The sequence below is a fragment of the Bactrocera neohumeralis genome, chromosome 2 (assembly GCF_024586455.1).
Source record: "Bactrocera neohumeralis isolate Rockhampton chromosome 2, APGP_CSIRO_Bneo_wtdbg2-racon-allhic-juicebox.fasta_v2, whole genome shotgun sequence".
Lineage (NCBI taxonomy): Eukaryota > Metazoa > Arthropoda > Insecta > Diptera > Tephritidae > Bactrocera > Bactrocera neohumeralis.
Genome location: NC_065919.1, coordinates 16,475,582 through 16,502,997, shown reverse-complemented (window position 1 = coordinate 16,502,997; position 27,416 = coordinate 16,475,582). Strand labels below are relative to the sequence as shown.

Below are 27,416 nucleotides of genomic sequence, written 5' to 3'. Positions count from 1 at the left end.
TATTAAATCTAAATGTTAAGAATAACATCTTAATCTTACTAACTTACATATATCTGACAAATATTTAGTTGTGTGCCTCGTTTATTTTACAAATTATTCAATCGTTTTATACTTCTATGCTTCCCTATCTTCGCTTATGACATTTATTTTAACTGTATTTTCTATGTTGTCTGTATCTGCCACCGTTATGCGTCTGATAGCCGTTTGCGCCGGTGAAATGCTCATTTCCGAAATCGAATCAAATTCAGCATTGTCCTCTACTTCGGTGCAGGAACCCGACCCGAACGAACGCATCAAACTCGGACTACTTATGCTAAACTCCAATTCAAAGGGATCGTATAGTTCGCTGGAGCTACACACACTGCCGGCCACCCATTCAGCGCAACTACTTTTTGGTTGCGGACGCGGCAGGCTGTTGTGACAAATTGGATTTTCCTCCGCCGACTGGTCCGCTGCTACCGGTACTTCCTGGCCCCACAGCGCCACTGCCCGTTCGCGGTTGATTGCGGCTCTCCGTTGCTGAGCGGCCAGCAATGCTCGCGGCGACTCCACCGGCAGGTGTCGCTGTTGTTGAACTGTTTGATGGTGCTGCTGTTTGACTAGCGGGCGCTGTTGTTGGTGGGTTTGGTGTTGTGTCGATACCTCCGATGGTTTTGCTGGGCGTTGCTGACGTTGTTGCGATTTCTTCACCGGCACCCAATGTGGCTGTTCCGTCGTACTGATATGCGGACTGATCGTAATCGGCAGCTGTGTAGTCGCCATAACCTGCCTGTCCGCCACTGGTATCGTAGCCGCTCTGTCCAGTGGTATCGTATTGTCCTGCACTACCATATTGCTGCTGGCTACCATCGTACGCTGACTGATCGTAGCCGGAGACATCGTATCCACTACCATCGTATTGCTGCTGTCCGTAACCCTCATAGCCGCTGTAGTCGGTATTGTAGTCATTGCTAGCGCTGGTGTTGGGAGCGGCCAAGTTAGGATCGGTGCCGCTGCCCGATATGTCTGCCCCGGCGGTGGTGGTGTTGATTTCGCCGGCTGTGTAGTCTTTGGTATAATCTTTGTCATAGTCTTTGATGTAGTCCTTTGTGTAATCTTTGTCATATTCTTTTGTGTAGTCATAGTCGGACTTGGTTGTGTCAACGGTGCTTGGCATTGCTGTGCTACTGCCGATGAGCTCGTTGCTTGTGCGCCGCTTTTCGCCTTCTCCCAAATTGTCTTTGATATTTTCGTCATCGGGATCGTTGAGACCATACTTGCTGTTGTAGCTGGACTTGTAGTCATTGAGCGCGTCACTGCTATCATTGGTTGTTGGCTTGTTGTACAAAGAACTGGCAGTGGTTGTGACGGGTGCGGCATTAACGCTGTTTGTTGTGTTGGCGGTGCTGCTGCCGTAGATATCGGAAGAGCCTGATTTACCGAGTATGGACTCGTAATTATATGGAGAGGACTTGGCGTAGTCATCAGTAATGGGACGTGTGGCGTCGGCTGTATCAAATGTGGACGGCTTGTAGTCGAGAGTGGCTGTGTGGAAATCGGTAGTAATGCCAAGGAGAAAGTAATTAAGTGAAAATCTTATATTTGTATACGACATCTTATTAATGTGTGTTAGAGTTGAAAATATAGAGTGTGATTGTGTTAGAGGAAATGTTTAGTGTATGAGTTTGCTTGGTGATGATATTGATTTAAATAAATAGAAAGCGTCAGTGAGCCCTTGATATGTAGATATAATTTAAGCTCGCAGCGAGATCACGACTCTATACAGATCAATTGTCAATAATAAAGAAACGATTCTTTTACACCTGGCTCAAACTACTCATGACTTCCGGTCTCAGAGCAAAAAATCCTCTGGGTAGCCAAAAAACATCTGTGAGGAGTCGAGCTAAAGTGAGAAGGCGAAGCATTCCTCTTCACCGCAAACGTATTATGATTATTTATGGGCATGCACCCGGAGTGTCCGGTTCCTTAATTGGGAAGGTGCCGCTGCCCAGCAGGTTTATGTCCTCGTGACAGTAAAGGCTAACATCGCCGCAATTCAAGAAGTATATTGGATGGGACAAGGATTGAGATGAGTCGGTTATTGTGGCATTTACTACAGTGGTCATATAACGGAGCGCGAATTCGGTTTGGGATGTGGTGGGAGAGAGACTCCGTCGCCGAGTACTGACATTCACCCCTGTGGATGAACACTTAGCCACAATCCGCATCAAAGCGAAGTTTTTCAACATATTGCTGATTGGCGCCCACCCCCCGACGGAAGAGAAGGACGATGTGACCAAAGATGTCTTCTATAAGCACTTGAAATGCACCTATGAGAGCTGCCACGCCACGATGTCAAAATCGTGCTTGGTGACTTTAACGCCAGGGTGGGCAAAGAAGGTATCTTTGGCACAACAGTCGGTAAATTCAGCCTACATGATGAAACATCCCCAAATGGGTTAAGGCTGATCGACTTCACTGAGGCCCGAAATATGGTTATCTATAGTACTAGATTCAGGCTTAGGAAAATTCATCTAGCTACGTGGCTGTTTCTGGATCGAAAAACCACCAACCAGTTCGGTCCTGTTGTGATAGACGGAAGACACGAATTCAGTGTTTTAAAAGTGCTTTTGCTGCGAGGTCCTCACTCGGACCACTATCTTGTTGCAGCGAAGATACACACCCGCCTCTGTGCAGCAAAAAATGCACGTCAACAAACACAAGGAAGGTTCGATGTCGAGAAGCTGCAATCACAACAGGCAGCCGAACGATTTTCTACTCGACTTGCATTCCTGCTCTCTGAGAGTATTCATCAGCAACTTGATATAAGGGAACTGTTGGACGGCATTTCAATTTTCATTGACGTACAGATGCAAACAAAACCATTGGTTTTGGAACACAACGATAAGGATGCCGTATCGCATGGAGAGAAAACAGACTGCCTACCAACGTTATGTTGACCATAACAAGAGCGGGATGGGATAGATACAAGAGTTGAAGAGGAAAGTAAGCGCATTTGCAGACAAACCAAGAGAGAGGCCGAAATGCATGAGTATGAAGAGCTTGACAATCTGGCCGACAGTGGTAATGCTCGAAAATTCTACGGAAAGATGCAGCGACAAACAGAAGGTATCAAGACCGGAGCATACTCTAGCAGAAACCCCAGAAGTCATCTTGTGACTGACGACTCTCTGTTGGCTTTGGTTTCCAGAGTTTTAAGTTATAATTTTGTACTACTTGTTCCGACAACCGGTAGACCATATCAGACTGGTCTAAAAAGCAGCCAGAAACCGGAGCAATGGGTTTTCTAAGTAAATATTTAAATATAGTTTTATCTCTCGTCCACCTCATGTCAACCTTATTTTGACATTCAATTATATACACTACTGCTTGCTTCTATGTCGCCCTTTCAATCAACCTATTTTCTTTCCATTCCTATTTTGTCGTGTATTTGTGTTCTTTGAGTGTAAGTGGATATGATTTATATACTCTGTAAAGGATCATATAAGAGTATAAAACAGAGATTATGCTCCATACTTTTGTTTTTACCTTTGGCGCTTGGTAGATTGCCGTAAGAAATCGGATTACTATCTAACTTTCCAAGACGCTCGCTGTTTAGCATGCGATTGGTTAAATATTCTACATTCAATTGTAAAGTTGATATTTCCGTTCTATGAAGACACGTTCAATGAAGTGACATAATTTGATTCGCATAGAGAGAGTTGTTATTATGTTTTTCAATAAGCAAAAACAAAGAAAAGAAAGGCAAAGCAGATAGATGAGAAAAAAGAAGAAAAGAGAAGAGAAAAACAATCGATTAGTAAGTCTCATAAAGCAATTACCTTGTCTATATTATAAGTGCGCGCAGAAGAATGCTCTTCCCCCGTGGATTCTGCGGTATCACTATTGGAGCCACGGCCGTCATTCGGACGCGTCAAAATACGCTGCTGAGCCGCCGCCTGTTCCGCGTGTAACTCCTTATAGCTGGTCCATATTTGCTTCAGCCGATCCATTAGCTTCTCGTTCGTTTCACGCAAACGCAGACGTTCTTCGCTAAAGTAACAAATATTTTATTGAAAATATGAAATTAAGTGCTTATATAACAGTAAGTTTCTAGGAGGGAAGAGCATTTGCACCACGCTAAAATTCAAAACGCTACGAAATATTTAAGAAAGATTTACGAAATTTTTGCTGAACTATTTTTGTAAGTAAAAGATGTAAATATTAACCGTTAAGCTAAAAGTGAATCAAAAATTATTGCTCCACATTTGCAGCTGCATCGCAATCGTCTAGTTCCAAATCATCCAAAGCCAGATCCGGTATGTCCAAAGCTGGGGCGCGCGCTTCACTTCGACCGCTTTGCGCGCTCTCCTTTATACGCTCACTTGTCGCTGGCGCAGGCTGTGTCAAATTAACTTTAACTTCGAGTGGTGTTTTAGCACTTGTATTTCCTGTGTCTGTGTCGATTTTGCGTTCCTTGCCCGCTTTGGGCACCAAACGCACATTTACATCCACTTTAACAGGCGGACGTGGCTTCTTCTGCTGCACGAGCGTTTCGCCGTGACTCATGCAATCGCGCAGCATATTACTGCTCACTCTCTTCACGCCACAACATTCCTCGCGTCGCAATAACTCTTCGAAGTAGGCGCGTGGCTTGCTTTTCGTTGTTGGCGCCGGCCGTTTAGCGCTTTCTGACGTGCCGGCTGTGTGTTCGTTTGCTACATGTGTGTTTGCTTTGCTCTCAGTTGGCACCGTCAAGTGTTCACCTTGACATGGGCTCTGACATGCGTGACAAACGTCTGCGGCGGCCGTTAGATGTTCGAGACCACTAAAAGTTTGTTTCAAAACTAGATGCTGTTGCAGCCAAGGCAACGGTTCCGTTTTGCAATGACCATAGGCGGGGTGACATGTAGGCGTTTGGTATGTGTTCGTGGCGCAAATATTCGCTGACGCTTGTGGTTTACAAGCGGTGCAGAGTTTTGGACCACCTCCGCAGCCAGTCGCACAGGAGCATTGTGTGCGCGTATGATTCGTGCTCTGTGTGAACGGCTGAGTTGTATTTAACGAGTGTATAGTAGGCGAAGGAGCTCGTTTAGTACACGATTGCTCCGTCAATGAAGTTTTTGCTTCCGCTGACGCCTTGCAGTCGCTTAGTCTACTGTGCGCTTTACAGGCGCCACTGCCGGACGTGCTGATTGTGGCCGAGGCGTGCGCATTCCAAGCAAAATTTTGACAATTTCTGTGCAAACTGCGGCCTCTGGCGCTTGCATTTACTGTTGCTGGTGGTGTTGTTGTGTCTATATTCGTTGCGTTCGTTGTGTCCACAATGAAATTACTTTCTGGGCGGCCCAAAGTGTGCGCGCTGCCAAATGAAAATTGGCGCTCCTCAGTGTTAAGTGTTTGCTTACACGTGGTTGCTTTGTTTGCACTACAACAACATGATGTGCATGCCGTTGGCTCCAACTGTGCACTAGTCACTACGTGTTTCATGTGTTTACTACAACTACAATGTGTGCCGTAGATGCCGCCGATAGCGCCGCAACGACCGCAATGCGTTTCGGTGCGCGCCGCCGCCACGCGGCGTCCCTCATCGCTGGCGCTGCGTGGCCGGTAAGCGGCCAACGGTGTGCGATATAAATGTGCGCAACGCTGTTGACGACGATACGCCGAAAAGGACATGGTGGTCGGTAGTGGTGGCATTTTCGCCAATTCGCGTTCGAGTCGTTCATTGCTCTTCGTTATGTTCGCCAGTATGTCCTCATCGCTGCCGTAGCGGTAACGTCGCGTGTGCGTTTGTGCAAGTGCTGTGAAGCCGGTTGTGGGCACGCTTTCTGCTTCGGCTGCTTTACGCCCATGCAATTCATTAACGGTGCTGGGCCATTTAGGCGGCGAAGCGTACGCGCTTCCGTTTGCGTCCGAGCAAGTGTGGGCTGACGTGACGTTTTTTGGTTTTGTACCCGTCACCAATTCCATCATGGCGTTGGGCTTGTATTGTTTTTGTTTTGACGTTGTCAGCGTAGTGTTGGTGGTTGTGGTCGGCCATGTTGTTGTTGTTGTAGTCATAAGTAGTGTTTTTGTTGCGGGCGCTTTGGCTGTCGTCGTTTGTCGTGTTGGTGTTGTGCTTGTAAGTTGCGCCGTCGGCACAGACCACGCGATGCCGCTTGTTGTAGTTGTTGTTGTTGCTGCATATGTTGTTGGCGTTGCTATTTTCGCTATTGTAGGTGTCTCGCCCGACACTTTGGCGGTTGTTGCCGGTGCTTTTGTGGCCAACTGCGCCTTCGTGTTCATAATTAGACCTGTCGGCAGTGTTTTCGTTGTTGTTGTTGTTGCTGCGGTGCTTTTTGCTACTACAGTTATATGCATATATTGCAGTGTTCATTGCATATCAATAATATATAGTTTGTTTCAGGTGTGTGCAGGGTATATTTTTAAAGAATTTTGCATGACAGTTTTGTTTTTGTTTTTATTGTAGTTTATAATTATTATTATTATTTTTTTTTTTTTAATTTTTTTATTTTTTTTAAATTTTTTTTTTGTAAATTCGTTAGTGTTATCATTGGTACGCGCAAGCGGGCAGCAGTAAAAATAAATAAAAATTGTGAAAAAGGACAACGCATTAATCCAGCGTGTTCTCTAGTTCTTTGATTGGTTGGTTGGTTGTTGTTGTTATTCTTAATATTTATTATTGTGTGAATGGCGATTTGTGTTGTGCATTACTTTTAACGTTTTTTTTTTTGTTTTTTAATTTCCTCTGGTGCAGTTCCGTGTGAATATATGGGTTTTTGGCTAGTTATCTCACATTTATACCCTACACAATTAATTTTTGTTTTTACCATGTTAAAAAGAAATTCAATTTTGATTTATATTACCATATTATGGTATATTAATTTTTATGAATTTCGTTATTTTCGGTTGTATGGAGTGCAGTTGTATGGTTTTCAACCTTGAATTAGTTTAAGAATCACTTCTCTTCGCAAATTGTCAGAATTTGGAAAGGTGTAAGGCAAATATTATAGCGAAAGTATACATTATACGTTTATGATATCGATAAGCTCCTCAAGTATTTACTATTATCTTATAACACTAACTTTGGTTCACAAATACCAAATATTCCTTACAAGTACTTTGATCGGATATTTTTTATGGCAACTATAAGCTAGGGTTGACCGATACGATCCATATCTACAAATCTAGTAGTTTTACTTTGAACAATAAAGCATACCAAATTTCGCGAAGATATCTGTTCAAATAAAAAAGATTTCCATACAAGCACTTTATTCAGATCGTTCAGTTTGTATGAGAGCTATAAGCTATAGTGATCCGATCCACACAATTTCTTTGCAGATTTGATCACTGCTTTAACCAATAATCCATGCAAAGTTTCATGCAGATATCACGTCAAATGAACGAAAAACTATATCACATATCTCCTATACAACCGTTTAATCAGATTTTTTAAACTTCGCCTTAAAAATCATCATTAATGTAAACACAGATGCCTAAAGCGAACTCGTTTTCTACTTTGACATTCCGAGAGAAAAGGCTCACAGATAGTATCCTCCTTACACCATCAAGTCATATAGGTGTGGCAGAAACTAGCCACTCTACCATAGGTATTTCGACAGAAGCGATTATTTAGCTTAAAGTTCGAACCCAACTATATACTATATAGTTCATATCTGAATGGCATACGTTGTTTATTTTGAGAAATTTGAAGTCAATTTGTACTATAAGGAGATCTATTTCAGATATATACTATACATATACATATGTTTGAGCTCATGTTAGTCTAAACTCTATGATTCGGTAATTCTCGGTCTGTAGTTAATCGAACCGAACCGGCCAAAACACTTTGCTAAACTTGATTGTCGTCAGTTCTGCTGTTCTTCAGCACTTTCAGAACAAACATTTATGGAAATAATTATTTGGTTGTATTATGGTATGGTTACAATTGACCACAGCACGTGCTGGATAGGAAAAATACCGAGAGTTGAAGAGGAAAGCGAGACTCATTTGCTGACAAAAAAGAGAAAGGCCGAAATGCTTGAGTACGAAGATCTTTACCAACTTGCCGACACCCCTGTCGCTGATGCTTCAAAACTCTACAAAAAGATGCGTCACCTAACAGAAGGTTTCAAGACCGGAGAATAAAAGGTGATCTAGTGACTGATGCCCAGATACTGAAATTATGCAGGGATGACTTCTTCAACCACCTGAATGGCAGTGAAAGCTTAATATCAGGAATGCTGAACCCGATTCCACAATCAATGACGGAGGAGCTGCCGTACCATTGCTCGACTTGGAGAAGAACGGATAATGAGCAAGCATCAGCTTATTTGTAGAATATAGTGAGACGAAAGCATGACCGAAGATTGGAATGGAAGTGTGCTCCGCCCAATCCACAACATGGGATACCCCACAATCTACGCCAATTAATGTGGGGTAAGCCTTCTGAACAGTGCATATAAGATTCTATCGAGCGTACTGTGTGAAAGATTAAGGCTCACGAACTGATTGATGAAAATCAACAGCTGATCAGATATTGACCATGCGCCAAATCTTGGAAAAGACCCGAGAAAAGAGGATCGACATACATTACCTCCTCGTTGATTTCAAAGCAGCTTTTAACAGCATGCCTTTATGCCGCTATGTCTGAATTTGGTAACCCTGCAAAACTAATACGGTTATGTAAACTGAGATTGAGCAATACCAAAAGATCCGTCAGAATTGGGAAGGACCTGTCCCGGCCGTTCGATACTAAACCAGGTTTCAGGCAAAGCGATTTCTTATCGTGCGACTTCTTCAATGTACTTCTGGAAAAAATAATTCGAGCTGCAGAGCTGAATAGAGCAGGTACAATCTTCTATTGATATTGATATCATTGGCCAGTACCCGGCGTGGGAAGCAGAAGAAGAGGAAGAAGGTTGAAATCTCCAAATGGCGCTAAACAGCGAAAAGGAAGAAGGTTGTAAACTCGGCTATAAGCACGTAAGCGTTGTCTACGCCAATAAAGAAGAAGAAGAAAATATTATGATATAAATTTACCGATCAAACAAAAATCTTTGTTAATTGGTTAGATTTCGGACGGTGTTCTTCACTTAGAATTATAATATATCATACACCATGCTTCCATGCCTTGTTTACCAAAGCTGAGGGAAGCGTAATTGGTTTAATTTCTTCTTGGTTGGCGATCACTTGGTAAAGACTATTCACTGTATTTATGAGACTTATAAAGAAATTTTATTCATTGAATGTAGTATTGTTTCGACTTTTAGGCATCATTGTGGCTATTGGCAAGCTTTCATGATAATCCTGAAAATTATGTCCAATTTTGGCTAAGATCTCCATCTACGGATCTTAATGTGAAGTATCCAATATTTTTCTAATTTTAACTTATTTCGTGTGCTTATTTTGACAGTTTTGTATAATTTATAATTTTTCCTGATTTCTGAGTTTTTTATAACAGTTGTGTGCTTTCCGAGCCATTACTTATCTTTTACGTGTTCGATTTGAAACTTAGTTGAGAGCATAGAAGCTCCTGTAACACAAATTTTTATACGATACGAAGTCACTGTCTTGTTATTATGCCTCGTTCTTTAGATAATCGCTATGGGCCAAATGTTATCTATTGAAACCGCTTCTAGCAGGTGTAATGTTTTGGTTGAGAAACATAAAAAGCGTATCAAGATTTTTAAATATTCTTTCTTGGGTGAAATTATAAATATGTACCTCTCTTGTTCTAACTTAGGAGGAGATGTAATGGAGCATTTACTTTTCCCACAATCTTTTATGGAATTTTTTGAAATTCAACATAAAATTTTAAATAAAAATCGTTTTTTCTTCAACTCCTAGCCTCAAAACAATTGCCTTACACCTTCCTTATTCTAAAACAACATTAACTAATATTGTTATTATATTTTTTTAAACTAAATGTAGGTATGTGGAAAAAATATATATTTACTTGTGTTTAAGAGTTGTGTCCTCGAGTTTACTGGTCAACGTTTTGCATTCGCTAGTTAATTTATCCATGAGTTGCTTCTGACTCTGTATCATATCCTCAAGTTCATTTACCGTTTCGACTTTGATACAAAGATAAAACGAAAATTGCAATATTTAATTAAGTTTGATTAATTTTTAATTATGTTAAAGCTTAATGAGTCAAATGTATGTAATGTGTTAATTTGATTTTCACAAATTTTACTTTACGAAAGTGATTTTGCTTTCAATTTCGGTTAGCGCTACGCCAAACTCATGGATAAACTATTGACTTTCGCTGATTGCATTTGAAATTTACTCAACTCCAATAAAATATCTATTATTGCTAGCAATGAGGTTATGCATTAGTGTTGCCAATGTCATTAAAGTAGTATTAAATATATCGGATTTAATTTAGTTTTTAAGTAAAGTCTTCGAATTAAAAATGTGACACTTTGAACATTCACAGTAGCCAAATCAATAGCTTACCCAAGACGAAACTGCATAGGGAGCAATAACGGTGCATTTTACTAAATAAACTACTAACATACGTACATAATTTAAATATTTATTTGCTGATGGTGCTGGAGTGATATACGAAATACTTTTTTTTGTAACAAACTAAATATTTTAAACTTTTACTTAAGATATTTTTAAATTTTTTCAGTGTAATGTGCTTTTTTGTATCGCGAATTGTTATTCAAGCTTTTAACACTAATTTAATTAAAACGAGAAAAATAACCTTAAAAAATACAAAAGATTCCTTAAAAGAACTCCGAACGGTCAGTTGTATGACAGCTATATGCTATAGTTGTCCAAAACAATTTATTCGGAGATTGTAACGTTGGCTTAGACAATAATCCTTATCAAATAGCTTGATGATATCTCAGCTTCTTTGTGAAAAAAGTAGTGATGCAAAATTTCAGATCGATATCTTCAAAACTGAAGAATCAGTTCGCAAATATACATACTGCCGAACAGCAGAACGAACAGACAGGTGGACAAGCCTAAATTAACTCAGCACGGTACTTGAATCAGTTATATATTCGCTTCATATATATCCGTGTTTTCATTATGGGTACTAGATTAGGCTAGACAGCTGATCCCACTGTATGGCGGAGAGATCACACTTAGACTGTCGTATTCAGTACTTTGTGAAGCCAGACGAAAAATTACTGTGCTTGGATATTAGCTATCGAAAAGGCTCATTGAGCCATCACAAGTCTGCTTAGGTGTTCTATTTCTATTTTTGCTATTTTCGGTTGCCTGAAGGTATCCGACATGTTTTTGGCTTGTTCCGTCAAAACCGCGTAATCGAAGAAAGAAATATTGAGATTATTATATCTCATCTGCTTCCAAACAGCTGATGTATCTGGTAAGATAAGTCATCTCACTGTATGTGTTCCAAATGGACAATGTCCTGCTGGGACAACTACAACCAATGAAGTGTGACCCCTGCTGAGAGCGAAAAGTTCCCTACACCTCTTGCAATTTACCCTAGGCCAGAAAGGTTTTACGACTTCACTGTTGCTAGTAGTTGACGGACGCTTGCTGCGCTGTTTTGAAGACCAACGGTGCAGCAGGGAAAAGAAGCCAACGAAGCTTCTACCCGTTCTAAATTCGAAGTTTTTGAAAGTATCTGCCCTAGCAAGCTCAAAGCCGATGAGTTTGCCGCAATACCGCTGTGGCCAGGCAACTAAATCAGTCTAATTGTAAAATAGCTCGTGGCTTAAGATAATGAGTCTAGACATCTTTTCACTTGTCATTGAGTTCGCTGACATCACCTAACATCGCTGTAGCTAGAGTGAATAGACACTACTCTGAAGTAGGCTACACACCGAAGAAGTAGATCTACCGCTACCTTTATATCAGCCACCTTCGCTTGGAAGATGCTTAATGGTCATGAAGTCTGGAAACTGACGCTTAGGTATTACAAATATCGTGACAGACTTAATATACCCTGTTCTGGGCATAAAAGATCACATGTTGAGTTCGTTAAGCCCGCAAACTTTTTTAATCGTTTGAGAAGATATTTGATATCTATAAGACGATCCGTAATGCTATGAACTATCGTTTCCACTCTAATTTCTGTAATCGTGTTGCCAACAGATTTGACATTGTCGAATGACTATTTAGGGCTTGGGGTTCGATGCCAACAAATTAGCCATTTCAAAGTGAAATTATGCGATGTAAGAATTCAGGCTGATTTCAAGTCGAATATAAAACTAAGATTGGCATTTCGCAACCAACATAGTCAACGTCGAACCCAAAGGCGCGACAAATGACTATCATCCGTTTTAATATAATTCCAAGAGTTTTTTGGGGGCCTTGTTCTAAGGTTTCTTGTTTTTAAGAGCGATTTTTGTTTTCCGAAAACTTCAGATCAAAGTTTATACCCGGAAGGGATCACCTCGACTGTGCTACCATACTAACTATCGAAAAACTTGTTAGTAAGTTTTCTATGAACTGAATTTGTAACCAAATAAGAAGGTGCAAATTTGGAATTATTTGATGATTCTAGAGGTGAAATCTTTATACAATGAAATTTGGTATTAACAGATATTAAGATATTACTTTACTACTTCACTCTATTCTTATCAATTCTATACATTTGTGCTAAATTCTATATAAGGTGCATAAATATTATTTCTATGAACTTGAGAAAAGAGCTTCAAACTACCAAAAGTCTCACCATGCTTGTCCTGCATTTCGGAAATACGTTTGTCTAAATCCTTTTTGGTGGGACGGATTTCATTTTTCATTTCGCCATAAGCCAGCTGAAAAGCAGTAAATCAAAACTTATTCAAAATAAGAATATCATGTTATCTCAATTTAACTTGCCTCCTTCTCCAAATTGGCGATCTCATCGTTGAGGCGTAATATTTCGCGCTTGGAATGCAATAAATCAGCATCGCCACGATCCAAACGCTGTCGCAACGATGTTATCTCGGCTGTCAGACGCGTCGCCTCGGTTTTCGCCTCACGCGCCGCACGATCCAATTGTAGTCGCAATGCCGTGATCTCTTGTTCCAACGATTGCTTTTCCGCATTCACTTGCGCCATATCGGCGAGGAAGGTATTGCGATTGGAACGCAACTCCATCTTCAACTCATCGATCTGTGCATTGCGATTCGAGAGATCACGCTTCATATCATTCGCATAGCGTTTTTCACGCTCTAAATCCAACTGCAATTTGGCCACCTGCTCCCACTGACTGCTCAGATCGCCGCCCAATTGATCGACCTGCGTGTTGTAGCGTCGCTCGGCAGTGGCACGCTCGTCTGCAATACGACGCGCCATCTCATGTTGCAGTTCGCGTACACGTTCGTGCTGCCGATCGAGCTCCTCACGCAGATGCTTCACCTCCAGCTCGGCTTGAGCACGCTCCATCTGCACCAGATCGTTTATGTAGCGTTTGGATGATGTGCTGTTTGTATACTGCTCGGACTTGGCGTCATCCAATAGTTTCCGCAGCTGGCGTACACTTTCCTCAAGCGCATTCTTCTCCACTTGCAAATGCTCGATTTGCTTGCGATGCGCGTCGCAGTTATTGGTGGACGAGCTGCTCGCTGGCGCATGTGTATGGGCACCAGCCAGCACTAGTGGGTCAACGTGTGCCAATTTGCGTTTGAGTTCTTCATTTTCCGTCTTCAAACGTTTCAAATCAATATTGGCTTGCATAAGCTCCGCCTCAAGCTCACTTATGCGCGCTTCATAGACAATATTTGGCGCCGAAGCATAACGTGGCGACTTTACGGCGGCAGACGAAGTTTCTTTCTTACTACGTGGCGTGGTAGAAGTTTTCTTTTTATAATGCTGTTGTTCGTCACTGTCGGAAGAAGGACTCGTTGCGGGCAGTGTCTTATCGACACCGCCTAATGTGGCTAGCTCGGAACGTGCGGTCTCCGTGAGGTGCGTGTTCTCGTTGATGACGTCTTTGACTTTGCCAAGTAAATTGGTTAACTCGTTGCGGCAGTATTTGGACTCTTTCTCCAGCTGTTCAATGTAGTCTTCTTGTTTTTCAATGAAATTGAAGATCTCCACCGGTGCGTGGACGCTATCAGTGACCGCCTGCGGCTGCGTTTTGTTGGACGCATAATAATCGAGTGGTGCTGTTGCTGTCGTAGTGCTGGCCGCATAGGGCATTTGTAATGTCAAATTCTCCTTGGAGGACGAGAAGGCATTGAAAGGTTTCTGCTTGCTGCGTACGCCTGGACTGAGGCGTGATTTCTGTGCTGGCGACAAGTACTTCGAGATATCCGAATACACGGGACGTTCGATGACCTGTGATGCGAGAAAGAAATGTGTTAGTATATATAATTAGGCAAAGACTGCCTAAGTATGTCTAAATGCTTTCAAAACCGTAAATGCTTTTGAAAGAGATATGGGAAAAATAAGTGATTTCTTGAGTAGTGAAGCTAACTTGTTAATTGAGATGTGGTTAGTCCATTGAATAACTGGTACGAAATTAAAGCTTCTGCCGAAATTAAGCTTAGACGACTCTAAACAACTCTGGGCGAATAGAACTAAATTGAATCTCTGCTCTTGACTGATATGATGCGGATCGCGGATAGAAAAGACTAGTAAATCCTTGTTGATGTACAATAGACGGCGCACCGTCTATGTTTTTTATTTTTTCAGCTTTAGACATTCCATAAATATTTCTTGAAAACCTTACTGAAGAAATATAACTCCGAATTCCTTACATAAATTTCTGGATGTAATGCCGAGGTACATTAGACTTGCTTCTGTATCAAAATAACACTATGGGCTTGTGAAACGCTCTGATAACCTTCTTTTCTGAGGACCAACTAAACCTCAGAACCCTTTCTAATAAGACCATGAGCTCCAAGATTACTATATTCAAGACTAGTTAGTTGTTGTTGTTCAGAGCAAAGAGATACAAGATGAATAGAGCTTGTAGAGAAAGTTAACGAATTGAAATATTTGATAGGTAACAACTTGATTTTCGAAAGCCAGAGAATCTCGGTTTCTTCACACACAAGATTGGTCTTTTGCTTATTCAAGAGTTCAGTCTTTATAAAGAATAGGCATATCTTCTTTGAGATGAAAAGTTAGTGCCGCCTTGAGTACGATTAGGTGAGCACGACTGGACTAGTAATTCAAAGGTCAACTGGTAAGCATTTTATCCACTTTATTGGGTGAATAGTAGACGTACTCAAAGATTTTTATTATAGGAACCTAATATTTTTGGTTCGTTGAGTCCTTCATTCACAGCTTAAGTGTCTTCTTCTCCGATCATCACCAACTACAATCTAACTAACATTCTAATTAGATATTTTCCACTGCAGGAAAAGTTCAATGCACTTCCACGCCACACCAATTAGACAAATTGCCACACTAAATTTGCACCTAAAATACTTGTTTTCATACTCACCGACAAGTTATCCGAGTAGTTATCGGTCGAGTCCTCATTCACGTGCCGCATATACGCCCCCGAAGCGCCATTGCCGCCAGCAGCAGAACCAGCGCCACCTCCTCTGCTGGGCGGGGCATATGATTCGGCCAACATTAGCTTCAGCCGGCTAACGGCCTCATTATATGCATAGTTCGTATAATCCATCGGTTTTGGTTTCTTGTGCGCCGCACTCTTGGACGACTTCATTGGTATGTGCCTAAATGTTTTGTGCGCAGAAAGAAAGTTGAATTAAAACTTTGCCAAAATACATTTACTTTATCACATTTTGTTGAGCAAAAATTTTTCTCTTTTCTTTTTGTTGTGGACTTCTAACGCTTTTTCCGCATTTTTCACACCGTGTGTGGCATGCCACGCATTCTAAGCAACAACTAAAGTGTGGCGAGCACAGCAAGGACTACGGAGTCCTGCTGCCGTGCACATTCAGTTCTGTAGGCCGCTACAATTCCGCCCCTAAAACGCCGCAAGTGAAGTTGGAATTCCCTGGTTTTCTTACCATTTGGAAGTTGTGTTATTTTACTTCGTTCTGTGTTATTTTGTTTTGTGTTCGTTCGTTGCTATGGCACTTTCTGATTGGGAAATTAACCTGTTCGAAACACATGGGTGCAATTGTGCCAGTTTTATTGTTTTGGTTTTTTCTAAGTTTGAAGCAAAAGTGCATTTGGTGGTTGTTTTTTTTTAGTTTTGAGTTTTTGTTTGCTGTTTTTTTTTATTTAATTTTTTTTGTTGGTTGATTTGGTTACGTTTGAGTGCGTGCTGAGCGCACATTAATTCGAGTGGCTGCAATTTTGGGCAGTTCTACAAAATTATTTTCAATCCTTTTTAATGAGTTCTCTACAAAGGCAGGCAGTGTTTAAACTATTTCGAATCAATTCTTCAACACTTCTGAAGAGTTTGAAAACAAGAAAACAAATAAATAGTCTATAGAAATGCAATACATTTAATTATTATTATAGAAAAAACAAAAAAAAAACATTATAAATATATTTTTGAAATAAACTGTAAAAATATTGAAAGCACAGCTCAAAAATTGAAAAACAAAAATGTATTTTTTTTAACTCACTCCTTTTTATTAGAAAAAAATTTCATAAAAAAATCTACCGCACAAAATTAAAATATTACATACAGACGACCAAATCTACTCAAATTCATCATGCCGACCATTTTCGTACATCTTTTATATCGTTTTTTTTTTTGTTTTGTTTTGAAACACCGATATCGGTGCAAATTGAACAATCGGTATCAAGTTCTTGTATGGAAAACTTTTTTATTTGACTTCCGTCTATCCATACAAGCCATATCTTGAATAACAATACCTAAATAAACATGTTTTCGATGGAAGTAATTGGCATCAGCCGACTAAAAATTTAAAAAGTGGCGTGGGTTCGCCCTTTAAGAGGCTCAATGTACATTTATCCTAAGCCACAGAATTTACAATAACGGAATTCGTCAAGGACACCCCCCACATTTATGTGAAATAATATATATCCTGACCTACTGAAACTAATTTTTTAAAAATTCGGTACATAATAACTTTATAACGAAAATGCATGTTCTAAAAGATTGTGTTTCGCGCGCTTCGCTCAAATTATGGTCTACATAATCGACCCACTGAGCGTACTATTCGCAGCACATCACCCATCTTAAGACCTTTATTATTGGGTAATAATTGATCGAATAGACCGCGTCCAGCACGCAGTGAAGAAAATATAGCAGTCGCAGCTGAGAGTGTACACGAGGACCGCGGAGAGTCGCTTCGGTGCCGTTCGCAGCAACTCGTACTGACATATGGAACGAATTGGCACATTTTACGTCAAGACCTTAAATTGAAAGCATACGAAATACAGCTTATGCAAGAACTGAAGCCGCTCGACCTTCCTAAGCGACATGGTTTCGCTCTATGTGCTCTTGAAAAGTTCCAAGAAGATTCGACGTTTTCGAGCCAAATTTTGTCCAGCGATGAGGATCGTTTCTGTCTCAATGGACGCATTTGAGATGAAAAATACCCTGAAGAGATTTAAGAGCTGCCATTCATCCAGAAAAACAACGGTATCATCCATCCATAATTATTCTAAAATGATGCCGGTGAGAACGTAACTGTCAGTGGCGACCTCTATCGCGCCATGATAACCGACTATTCAAAGCCTGGAATTGAAGCTTGTGTTGTCGGCGACATTTGATTTCAACAAGACGATGCCACTTCCAACACTTCGCATCAATCAACATATTTATTGAGATAACACTTCGATGAGCAGATAATTTCACGTTCAGGGCCGGTTGATTGATCAACACCGTGTGATATCACACTGTTAGACTTCCTGTGGGTATATGTAAAATCTGAAGTCTATGCGGACAAGCCAGCTTCGATTCAGACCTTTGAACAAAACATTACTTATGTCATTCGCCAGTTACCAGTCGAAATGCTCGAACGAGTCATCGAAAATTGTACTCAACGTATGGACCATCTGAGACGTAGCCGTGGCCAACATTTGAAAGAGGTAATTTTCAAAAAATAAATGCCAAAAAAAATGATAATAAACATCCCCCATTAAATTTGAAGCTAATGTGTTTTTTCTTTAAAAAAGTAAGGGCCTCGAAATGGATCACCCTATATATGTATAGCGACAAATGTGGGAGTTAGTTTAATGAAATTGAGACAGCTTATTTTTTGTACCAAAAATTGATAAAGTCGACTGAAATCTTGTCCTGAAAACTTAACCCTTCCTTACTTGGGTTTTTTAATGGAGCTCTTAGTTACATACCTCACCAAATACTATATTTTGGTCCTCTAATATAATGTTGTGTTTCTACAACATTCGAAATTAACTAATCAAAAACTTTCTATTCGACCAAGGATTTTAAACCCTGCAGTATTTCCCAGTTAAATTGAGAGTATACATATTTAATATGGCCCCATATGCGAAAATATTTCTCAATAAATATTTTTTCAATAAAAAAAATTACACGTAATTAATTCAACATATTCAACCGTTAATAATTTTGATATGAGCTGTCTTCGATCGCCAAGCGCTACTCTTCAGCGAATCGAACGCTTTACCAGATACTCAAGCAAACGGGCGGCACTTGTGGTGCAACCCTTCTTTCTTGTTGGATAAATTATTTTTTCGCGTAAAACTCTTTGCTTTAACCATTTATTTAGATTTTTTTTAATTAGTATGATTGATTTGAAGTCTTATGTTTTAGAAGTTTAAGAAAAGAACAGAAATTCGCATTTTCATTTGTCATTTGGACCATTCATTGAAGATACGGATATATCACTTTGATGAAGGATTCGCATACTCTCTTGTAGAAATCAACTCGATAACTTTGCTGTTGTTGCTGCTTTTACATGTACTTTTTATGACAAGAGGGCGAATCGAAGACAAGTATTCTCAAAAAACTTGTATGTTGTAGAGACCAGCTTCACTTCTTTGAGTACTTAAGAGGTTACATGGGTTTACGGATTTCAAAAATATAATTTTTTTTATTATTTTATTAAATTCTACAGCACCTTTAGAATATTGTCCAAAATTTTTAAGTTGATCAAAGTAATAGTTTCTAATATACAGCCTTGAGAACTTGTGCGCTCGAGGTTAGCTAGGCTTAGTGCGCCGTCTTTAAGTGCGTTTTTCTCGAAACTGTTTTTGAAGTCGGTTGGCAAGATTTCTGGGGAACCACTCAACCGATCTTCATGAAATTTTACACAGGTCTTTGAGATACTGCAATGCTTAAAGGCTTGAACAAAGGTTTTTTTTATTTCAACTATTTGATTTTCACCAAAATTTTAATTTTTTTGTAAAAATGTTTGCGAAAAATTCAATTTTCAGGTTTTTTCCTTCATTCAAGTTCTAAGTTAAGATTTTAATTAAAACACGTACTTTTTCACTGTAGATGATCCTGTAAGGCCTGCCAAAGCGGGAGCATCTTTTTTCCGTGCGGTCACGGGACTTGGCGTCGTAATGGCCGAGTTTAAAATATTTTCTTCCAAAAATTTTAGAATTTCTAACATACATATTAACAATTAACATATTAAAATCTTTGATATGTATGTTTGTAACAATAAAAAATTCTAATAAAATATTTCATTTTTTATATAAGAAAAAATTGTTGAAAAAAGTCAATTTTTTACCCGAAGTAATCCATGTAACCTCTTAAGTTATTCAGATAAATAATCGCACCGAATATTTATAAAGTGAAAGCGCTTGTAGTTAATACTTTTGCATTGACTTTCATTATTACTTGCGAAGTAACATTTTTTCTTGGTTAAAAAATGCATATTTTGAACCATTTCGTTGAGTTTTGTTTTGTTCATGAGCCAAACTTGCAGTCTCAATATTTGAAAAAAATTTTTGTTTTTACATATTTCACAATTAAATTCCTAAAAACACATATTTTTTTTATTAAAAGTAATAGCGTGCTTGCCTTGTACGCTGCCGCTTGCCGCCGATGCGCGAACTACAAACACTATCCTTATCCGAATGGCCGCACGATGAGCGCCGCCGACGCGTAACGTGATCGCTGCTCAGCAGTTGCGAAACGTATGACTGACGTGCGCTCTGATTGAGGTTAGCTAAGGCAGTGAAGAAATTTTCCGACTTCATCTTCAGCAATGCAGTGTGGTGTAGCCGCTAACAAGGCGCGAGTATGTGGTGAACATTTAGCGTTATGCCTTGGACCGGGTGGTAGGGAGGCTCGGAGCAACTTTATTTCGCAAAAAGTTTGCTTGTGCTCAACTGTTGTTGTTGTATGTAATATGTGGTTTAATAATTTGACATGCAATGTTGGCGCAAAACACACAAAGCTTTGCGAAATGTAACAATTGCCAAGGGGGCCCAGGGAAATGCCAACGGACATGCACTGCCACTTCCTTCCGGTGTGTGGTGTAAATTGTTTGCCAAGAACTTTCTAGACGCGCTGCGAGACGAAACGTTGTAACTCGCTCGATTGCCGACGCTCGTTTTCACGCTGATTTGCGCGTCAAAAGTGTAAAGGCTGCGGTCATTTAACCCGTCCGATTCATTAATTGTGCTTTGTATTTGTGATATTATTAATTATTTCTGTTTGCTTGTGGTCGCACGGGCGCGCGCGCTCAACTTCTAATTTAGACGTTTAACTGAAACGGCGACAGCGTTGGTGGGCCGCTTTTATAGCTTCGCTACGCTATGCTGTTCTTTGTTGTTATTGTGCGGGGGGTTCGGTTGCGATGGAACCCATACTAAAAACAAAAATGTCCTGTGTGGCGGTAATAAATAGTACACAACCGGAAAGGAACAATAAACGCAGGGGCATTCACAATTTTTTATGGGTTTCGTGCCATGTAGTGCAAAATGAGCAAAAAACCAAATCAACAAATAGCAGCAGAAACTAATAACATTCCTAAGCATAATTTGAGCATTAACAAGTTGAAAGGTTGCCACTGGAGAAATGGTTAATAGAACAGTGGTGGGCAGAATACTGGGTGGCAAAAAAAAGTTAACAGTTTGGAAGTGTATGCAGTCAAATCGGCGCTAAAGTCTGCAAGGTATCCAAATCTACTCGGTTTCCTATACTCACAAAACGATTTTGCTCACCCGAGCTTACAATCAGTTCAAAAATTAAATTTTCCGTTCAATGAGTGAAAAAATCTTAACCAAAAAGAAGTATTTGCTTTAGAACTACACTCAAACCAACTCTAAGGTCGGCTAGGTCTCTATGCGATCCCTTATATCCGAATATACCCGTACATGCAGTTCAAAAACTAAATTTTAGCCGATCGCAAGCGAACAGCTGGAATTGAATCGTCCCACCAATTACACTGTCTTATTAGAGTTCTTAAACTTTCCGTTTCAAGAACAGCCATGTTTAAGTAACTCGAGTGGACCCCGATTAAACTTTGCTTATCTGTCAAACACCAAACCCTTTCCGATATGGATTTCAACCATGGTCACTTTTACTGTAGCGCAGAAGTAGTCAAAATCTGCCCTCAAAATAGCGTAGCGGATATTGTGGTCTTTCGATCAATGGTGGAATTTTTTTAAGAGTTTGAGGATAACGCCAGGCAAGTTCCGGTAAAATGAGGAAGATTTCTACAAAACTATCAGTTCAATACTTATGTACATCAAGAAGATAATGCATGTAAAGGGTTTTTCAATAGTAGACCCATAGGGACAGCAAATCACGCCATATTTTTTCCCGCTCTTTTGACATTTCTCTTCTGTAAGGTTTGCCATTTCATCATGGAAAGATATACGACCAACAACGAGTCGAAACTATTAAAATTTGCTACCCAAATTCGGAGTCAGTGGCCTCAACTTTCACAGCGCCACGTCCAATCTATGGTCGTCATAATAGTCCCGTCAGATCAACAATTAAGCGTCTGGTGAAAAAATTTGAATCCACAGGCACAGAACAAAATGTTCAGTGAGACAAAGAAGTGCCAGCAGTGTCGAGAATATTGCTGCCGATAGCGCATCAATTGAGGAAGACCCAAATCAGTCTCTCACACGTCGTTCTTTGGGCATCTCTGTGACGTCATTGTGGCGAATTTTGCGAAAAGATCTTGGCCTACATCCTTACAAGATCAAATTGACGCAAGAACTGAAGCCGCTTGACCACCAGAATCGTCGTATGTTCGTGAATTGGGCTGAGCAACAACTTGGAAATGATCCGGATTTTTATCGAAAAATCATCTTCAGAGATGAGGCTCATTTCTGACTGAATGGCTTCGTCAATAAGCATAATATGAGTTATTGATTAGACAGCAAACCACACGAACTCCATGAGTTACCATTGCATCCCGAAAAAATTACGGTTTGGTGCGGTTTATGGGCAGGCAGCGTCATTTGGCCGTACTTCTTCCTTGATTATCAAGACCGGCACGTTACTGTGAAAGGGAATCGCTACCGCTCAATGATAACCGAATATTTTTGACCCGAATTGGATGATATGAACTTGGACAATATGTGGTTCCAACAGACGGCGCCACAAGCCACACAGCGAATGTCACAATCGATTTATTGAAAACCAAGTTTGGTGAACGTGTTATCTCACGAAATGGCCCAATCAATTGGCCGCCTTGAAGCCGTTAGACTATTTCCTGTGGGGCTACGCCAAGTCAATGGTCTAAGCCAACAAGCCAGCCACAATTGATAAGCTACGTACGAATATCGAACGTGAAATTGCACCAGTATCAGTCCATTTATGTTTGGAAATAGTCGAAAATTGGGTTCTTGGTCTGGACTTCGACAAGCGTGCCCGTGGTGGCCATGCGAAAGAAATCGAGTTCCATACATAATGGCATCGAATGTACTTTTACAGGAATAAAGTATTTCATTGACATCCCAAAACCGTTCTTATTGAAAAACCCGATACTTGATAACAAATAACTAAAATCCTATCGCTCGGAAGTATTCTTCTTTCCACTAAGCAATTTCAGGCTGACAAGTAGCATTGATATTTTCTGCCGTGGTGCTGAGTACTAAACTGGATTATATCCTTTTTGGCTACCGCTAAAACAATTTCTTGCCATCTAAATGTAACAGTCTCTTTTGATGTCCCTTAATGAAACCCACAGCTATCCTTTCAATACAAAAGAAATGATAAAATTTATGAGGTACAGCACAGAACGTTCCACTCAACTTATACATTTTGTACAGATTTAACATCGTGGAGTAGAGTTTATAAAGCTTAGAGACGAGCTACATTCGGCTCAACAAGACTTGTAAGTCACACCATTCGCTTGCTTTTAAAAAGGGAAATCTTAAAAATAATCCTCCGGCATATAGACGACAAATGGCTATAGAATGGGGCTGACAGATGGAGAAGACTGCAGAAAATGTTAAGAGGAAGACTCCAGGAAAGCAATGGAGCATTTCTTATGCACTTGTCCCCCAATAACAAGACTACGCTTTAAACAATTAGAGGCCACACGGTAGGAAACACTGGAAATGTATTGTTCGTCTTAAGATAGGTTTTTTCTCAGAAAGACTGTCTACTTTTACGCGGCTTGCCACATACACGCCACTGTTATCCCATTCCAATACAAGGCTATAAATTTATATATGTTTATGGAACCCTCTTAGACCTATTTATCCATATTTCAATGCTTCATCGCTATTAACATGCAACTTTTGCGCCAATTTTCCGCTTACAAGTTTGATCAATACTTGTGGCTGAATATCATCGACAAGAACGACGAAGACCGAGCTGATGACTTTTGTCGCTTTCGACAACTTTGCTGGACTCTTTTTTGTTTTTTTTTTGTGAATTTCATTATTAGCGCTTTTGTTGCTTGTACTGTCACACTTAATACATATTGTTTTTGTTTTTGTTTATGTCTTCTTATTGTAGTTAATTTTTTTCGCCCATCTGTATTTGCGTTTATTTCGTGGTAATTTGAGTGCATTAAACTTTGCTTCGGAATAACGGTACACTTGTGCCTTTTGCATGTATTTCAGTGGCATGTTGTCTTGCCTTGAGTGGTTGCCAGAAATATCTGAAAAAAATACAATTTCACAAACTAAAAACTATTTCTGACAAATGCGGTACACCACACAAGAGCACAGCTGTCACACAGGCTCGCCTTTGGTTGCACAAACATACCAGCCCACAAGGTCTGGAGGTAAGTGCAACAAATTCTATCAACTTGTCAGCAAATTGATAAAAGTATTTATCGCTGAAGAAACTTTGTTCTTGAACTCCACATTAAATTTCTCGCTTATTTTATTTACCGTTAAATAGCGAATTATAGCGCATGTATATTGGTTTCAAGTTAAAGTAAACAGGTGCGCTATTTTCGGAAATCTTCAAGGGCTAAACTGTACAAATAACCAAGTTAACTTGATAGAACTCAGTATTAAAGACTAGAAATGGCAGAAAAAGCTTATCAAAAGATGGTGCAACTGTTAAGGAGTTTTATTTCAAAAAAATTGATTTTTTCGCTAATATATCGAATATATGTATATACTATATATTTGAGTATTATTTCCGAAAGTTTGATATTGATTTGTCAAAGAGTTTCGGAGATATTCACGTGCTTGTAAAAATTTAATCTTTTGGCAATCCCTCCTGTTACTTTTCGACAATTTGCGTCAACCAACGACTTGAGTTTATCCACATCGGCTTCAAGAGACCGTCCAAGATGAGTTGCATTCCCGAATTTGAATTTGAAAGAACGATTAAAGTTCGAATTTTACAAATAATTTTAGGTATGTATTCTCAATAAATCAGCTCATTGTTCTTCTAGATTTGGTGCCTGAGAGAGAAATTTACGGGTCTGGAAGAGAAAATGGAGAATTCTAAATATTTGGCAAAAATACGTATATACATTTGATCTATACTATCTAACCCACTACACTAAACTTCTTACTTCGAATACACTCTCACTAAATCAGTCAAGCTTATTTTGCTGATCATATGCTTTTCTCATAAGTCCCCAGATATATTTTGTATATAAAAACGGTATTCTCCCACAAAACGGTAATTATGTATGAAAATCAATTTTTTTTGCATGGCCACCACGGGCACGCTTTCAGAAGTCCAGACGCTGAACCTAATTTTCAACGGTTTTCAAGCATAGATCGGACGATACTGCTGCAATTGTACATTCGATATTCATACGAAGTTCATTTTTGTTTATTGACGAAGCCATTCAGCCAGAAATGAGCCACATCGCTGAAGATGATTTTTTGTTGAAAGTCCGGATCATTTTCAAGTTTTTGCCCAGCTCAATTCACGAACATACGACGATTCTGGTGGTCAAAGGGCTTCAGTTCTTGTGTCAGTTTGATCTCGTAAAGACGTAGGCCAAGATCTTTTTGCAAAATTCACCACAACGACGTCACAGAGATGCCCATCGCTTGAGAACGACGTGTGAGAGTCTGATTTGGGTCTTCCTCAATTGATGCGCTAGCGGCAGCAATATTCTCGACGCTATTGGTACTTCTTTGTCTCAGTGATCATTTTGTTCTGTGCATGTGGACTTAAATTTTTCCACTAGACGTTCAATTGTTTATCTGACGGGACGATTATGACGACCACAAATTGGACGTAGCGCTCTTAAAGTGGAGACCACTGACTCCGAATTTTGGTAGTATATTTTAATAATTTTAACTCGTTGTTGGATCGTATATCTTTTCATGATAAAATGGCAAACCTTAGTGAAGAGAAATGTGAAAAGAGCAGGAAAAATATGGCGTCGTTTGCTGTCCCTATCGGTTTACTGTAACCATTTATTTTTGTTTTCTTTAAATCACTATAATTGATTTTAAGTCTTATGTTTGAAATTGCAAAGAAAAAAGAAATTCGTATTTTCATTTGTCATTTGAACTACTCAAAATAGTAGAAGTGATCTAAGAAATATGCAAAGCAATACTTGGTAGCACTGAAGATAACGGCTATAGCACTTTAATAAGCACTTCGCAAACTCTTACACGAATTAAACTCCATAACTTTATTGTTATTTTTACCATACAAGCAAGCAAAGAGTTTAGAAGCGAGCAGAGAAATAGCAAATCGAAGTCAGCTAACATAGAAGTTCACAAAACGATTACTGTCGACTCAAATGACGAAATATACTTGTAGTAGTAGCAAAAACCATAATGAAACCATAATGAAACAAAACTGAGCTGTGGTTATCTCGTCTGATATGTGTCAAGTCTTTTTCATATTAAATATAATTTATTCATATCATCTCTTGGTCCTGTACATCAAATATTTCAATATTTATATTTATATTATATTTATAATATTTTTGAAGATTATTTTATTCGAATGTTAGCCGCGGCTACGTCTCAGATGGTCCATCCGTTGAGTTCAATTTTCAATTTTCACTATTGATGTTTTGCTCCAAGACCTGAATCGAAGCAGGACTGTCCGCATAGACTTTGGATTTTACATATCCCCACAGGAAAAAGTCTAACGGTTTGAATTCACATGATTTTGATGGCCAATCGACCGGCCAAAGCGTGAATTTATTTGCTCACCGAAGTGTCATCTCAATAAATCTGATGCGTTGAGGCATCAACCATCAAAATACATATGGCTTGAATCTTGTTGGGGCTCTTTAAGATCTTGAAGTTAAATGCGTTAAGACGTACCATACGTCAGCCCGAGTTGCTGTGAACGGCGCTGAATCGACTCTCCACGGTCTTCGTGTACACACTCAGCTACGGCTGATATATTTTATTGACAACTTGACACGACTCACGCCTGATCTGTCAAAAAAAAAGGCTATTGAAAAAAGTGCTTTTACTTGGATCACCCATTATCATACCCAAATTCATCCAGCAGTTAAGAGAATTATTTAAAATATTCTATTAAGTGAAAAATCTAAAAATTATAAAAAATAATGGCAGCCAACTTAATTATAATATCTTATGGTAAATTGAGTGCCATTGGGTACTAAACGCGAGGAGTCTTATTACAGTTTAATAAACTTTATTTTTAGAGGACGTACACACAGTCCAAAAACAAGTGGTTACTAAAACGGTTACGGTTACACCGCAGCAGCACCAGTCTGTGATTCAGTTTTATTAAAAACAAAGCCTGCGAGTAGTACAAAGCCTTCAAAGACGAAGGTCGAGACGACCCGCGCTTTGGACGACCTTCAACCTCTTCAACTGATGAAAATATCAAAAAAGTAAATGATATGGTGCTTGAAACTCGTTAGGCAAGTGTTAAAAGATGACAAGAGAACTCAACATCCCTCGCGAGTCCGTTCAAATGATTTTGGTGAATATTTTGGATATGAAACGCGTTCTTTCTCGAATCCACGCGATAAAGCTGAATTTTTTTCAAAAAGAGTACGATTGTGATCGAATTGAAAGCCACAAACGCTATGAATACCATCGATCAACCACCAAATTCAACAGATTCGGTTCCATGTGATTATTTCTTGTTAGCCAAACTGAAATTGCCGCTCCGTGGAACCCATTTTCAAACGATCGAATTGGTAAAACAAAATTCACTGAAGGAGCTGAAAGCCATCCCAAAAAATACTTATGAAAAGTGTTTCGAAGACTGGCAAAATCGTTGTCATAAGGGTATT

The 27,416-nt window shown here is 39.7% G+C and overlaps 2 protein-coding genes across 7 annotated transcripts in view; one reads left to right on the top strand and one right to left on the bottom strand.

Moving 5' to 3' along the window:
* Positions 1-27,416, top strand: part of LOC126762743 (F-box/LRR-repeat protein 7) — a 346,320-nt gene that overhangs the window by 254,233 nt on the left and 64,671 nt on the right. The gene's annotated exons all lie outside the window — the stretch shown is intronic.
* LOC126762718 (serologically defined colon cancer antigen 8 homolog) lies at positions 286-15,863 on the bottom strand. 6 transcript variants are annotated; one of them, XM_050479701.1, is made up of 7 exons: positions 15,657-15,862; positions 15,353-15,590; positions 12,796-14,238; positions 12,635-12,731; positions 9,941-10,058; positions 3,529-3,650; positions 286-1,524 (listed from the first exon to the last, which is right to left on the bottom strand). In XM_050479701.1, coding segments are annotated over exons 1-7 (3,159 nt in total). In that variant the 5' UTR covers positions 15,659-15,862; the 3' UTR covers positions 286-385. The 6 variants fall into 6 exon arrangements, with proteins under 6 accessions (XP_050335658.1, XP_050335667.1, XP_050335677.1 ...); XM_050479710.1 differs by having other exon boundaries at positions 12,647-12,731; positions 15,657-15,861; XM_050479687.1 differs by lacking the exons at positions 286-1,524; positions 9,941-10,058 and adding an exon at positions 4,209-6,326 and having other exon boundaries at positions 3,554-3,650; positions 12,647-12,731; positions 15,657-15,863.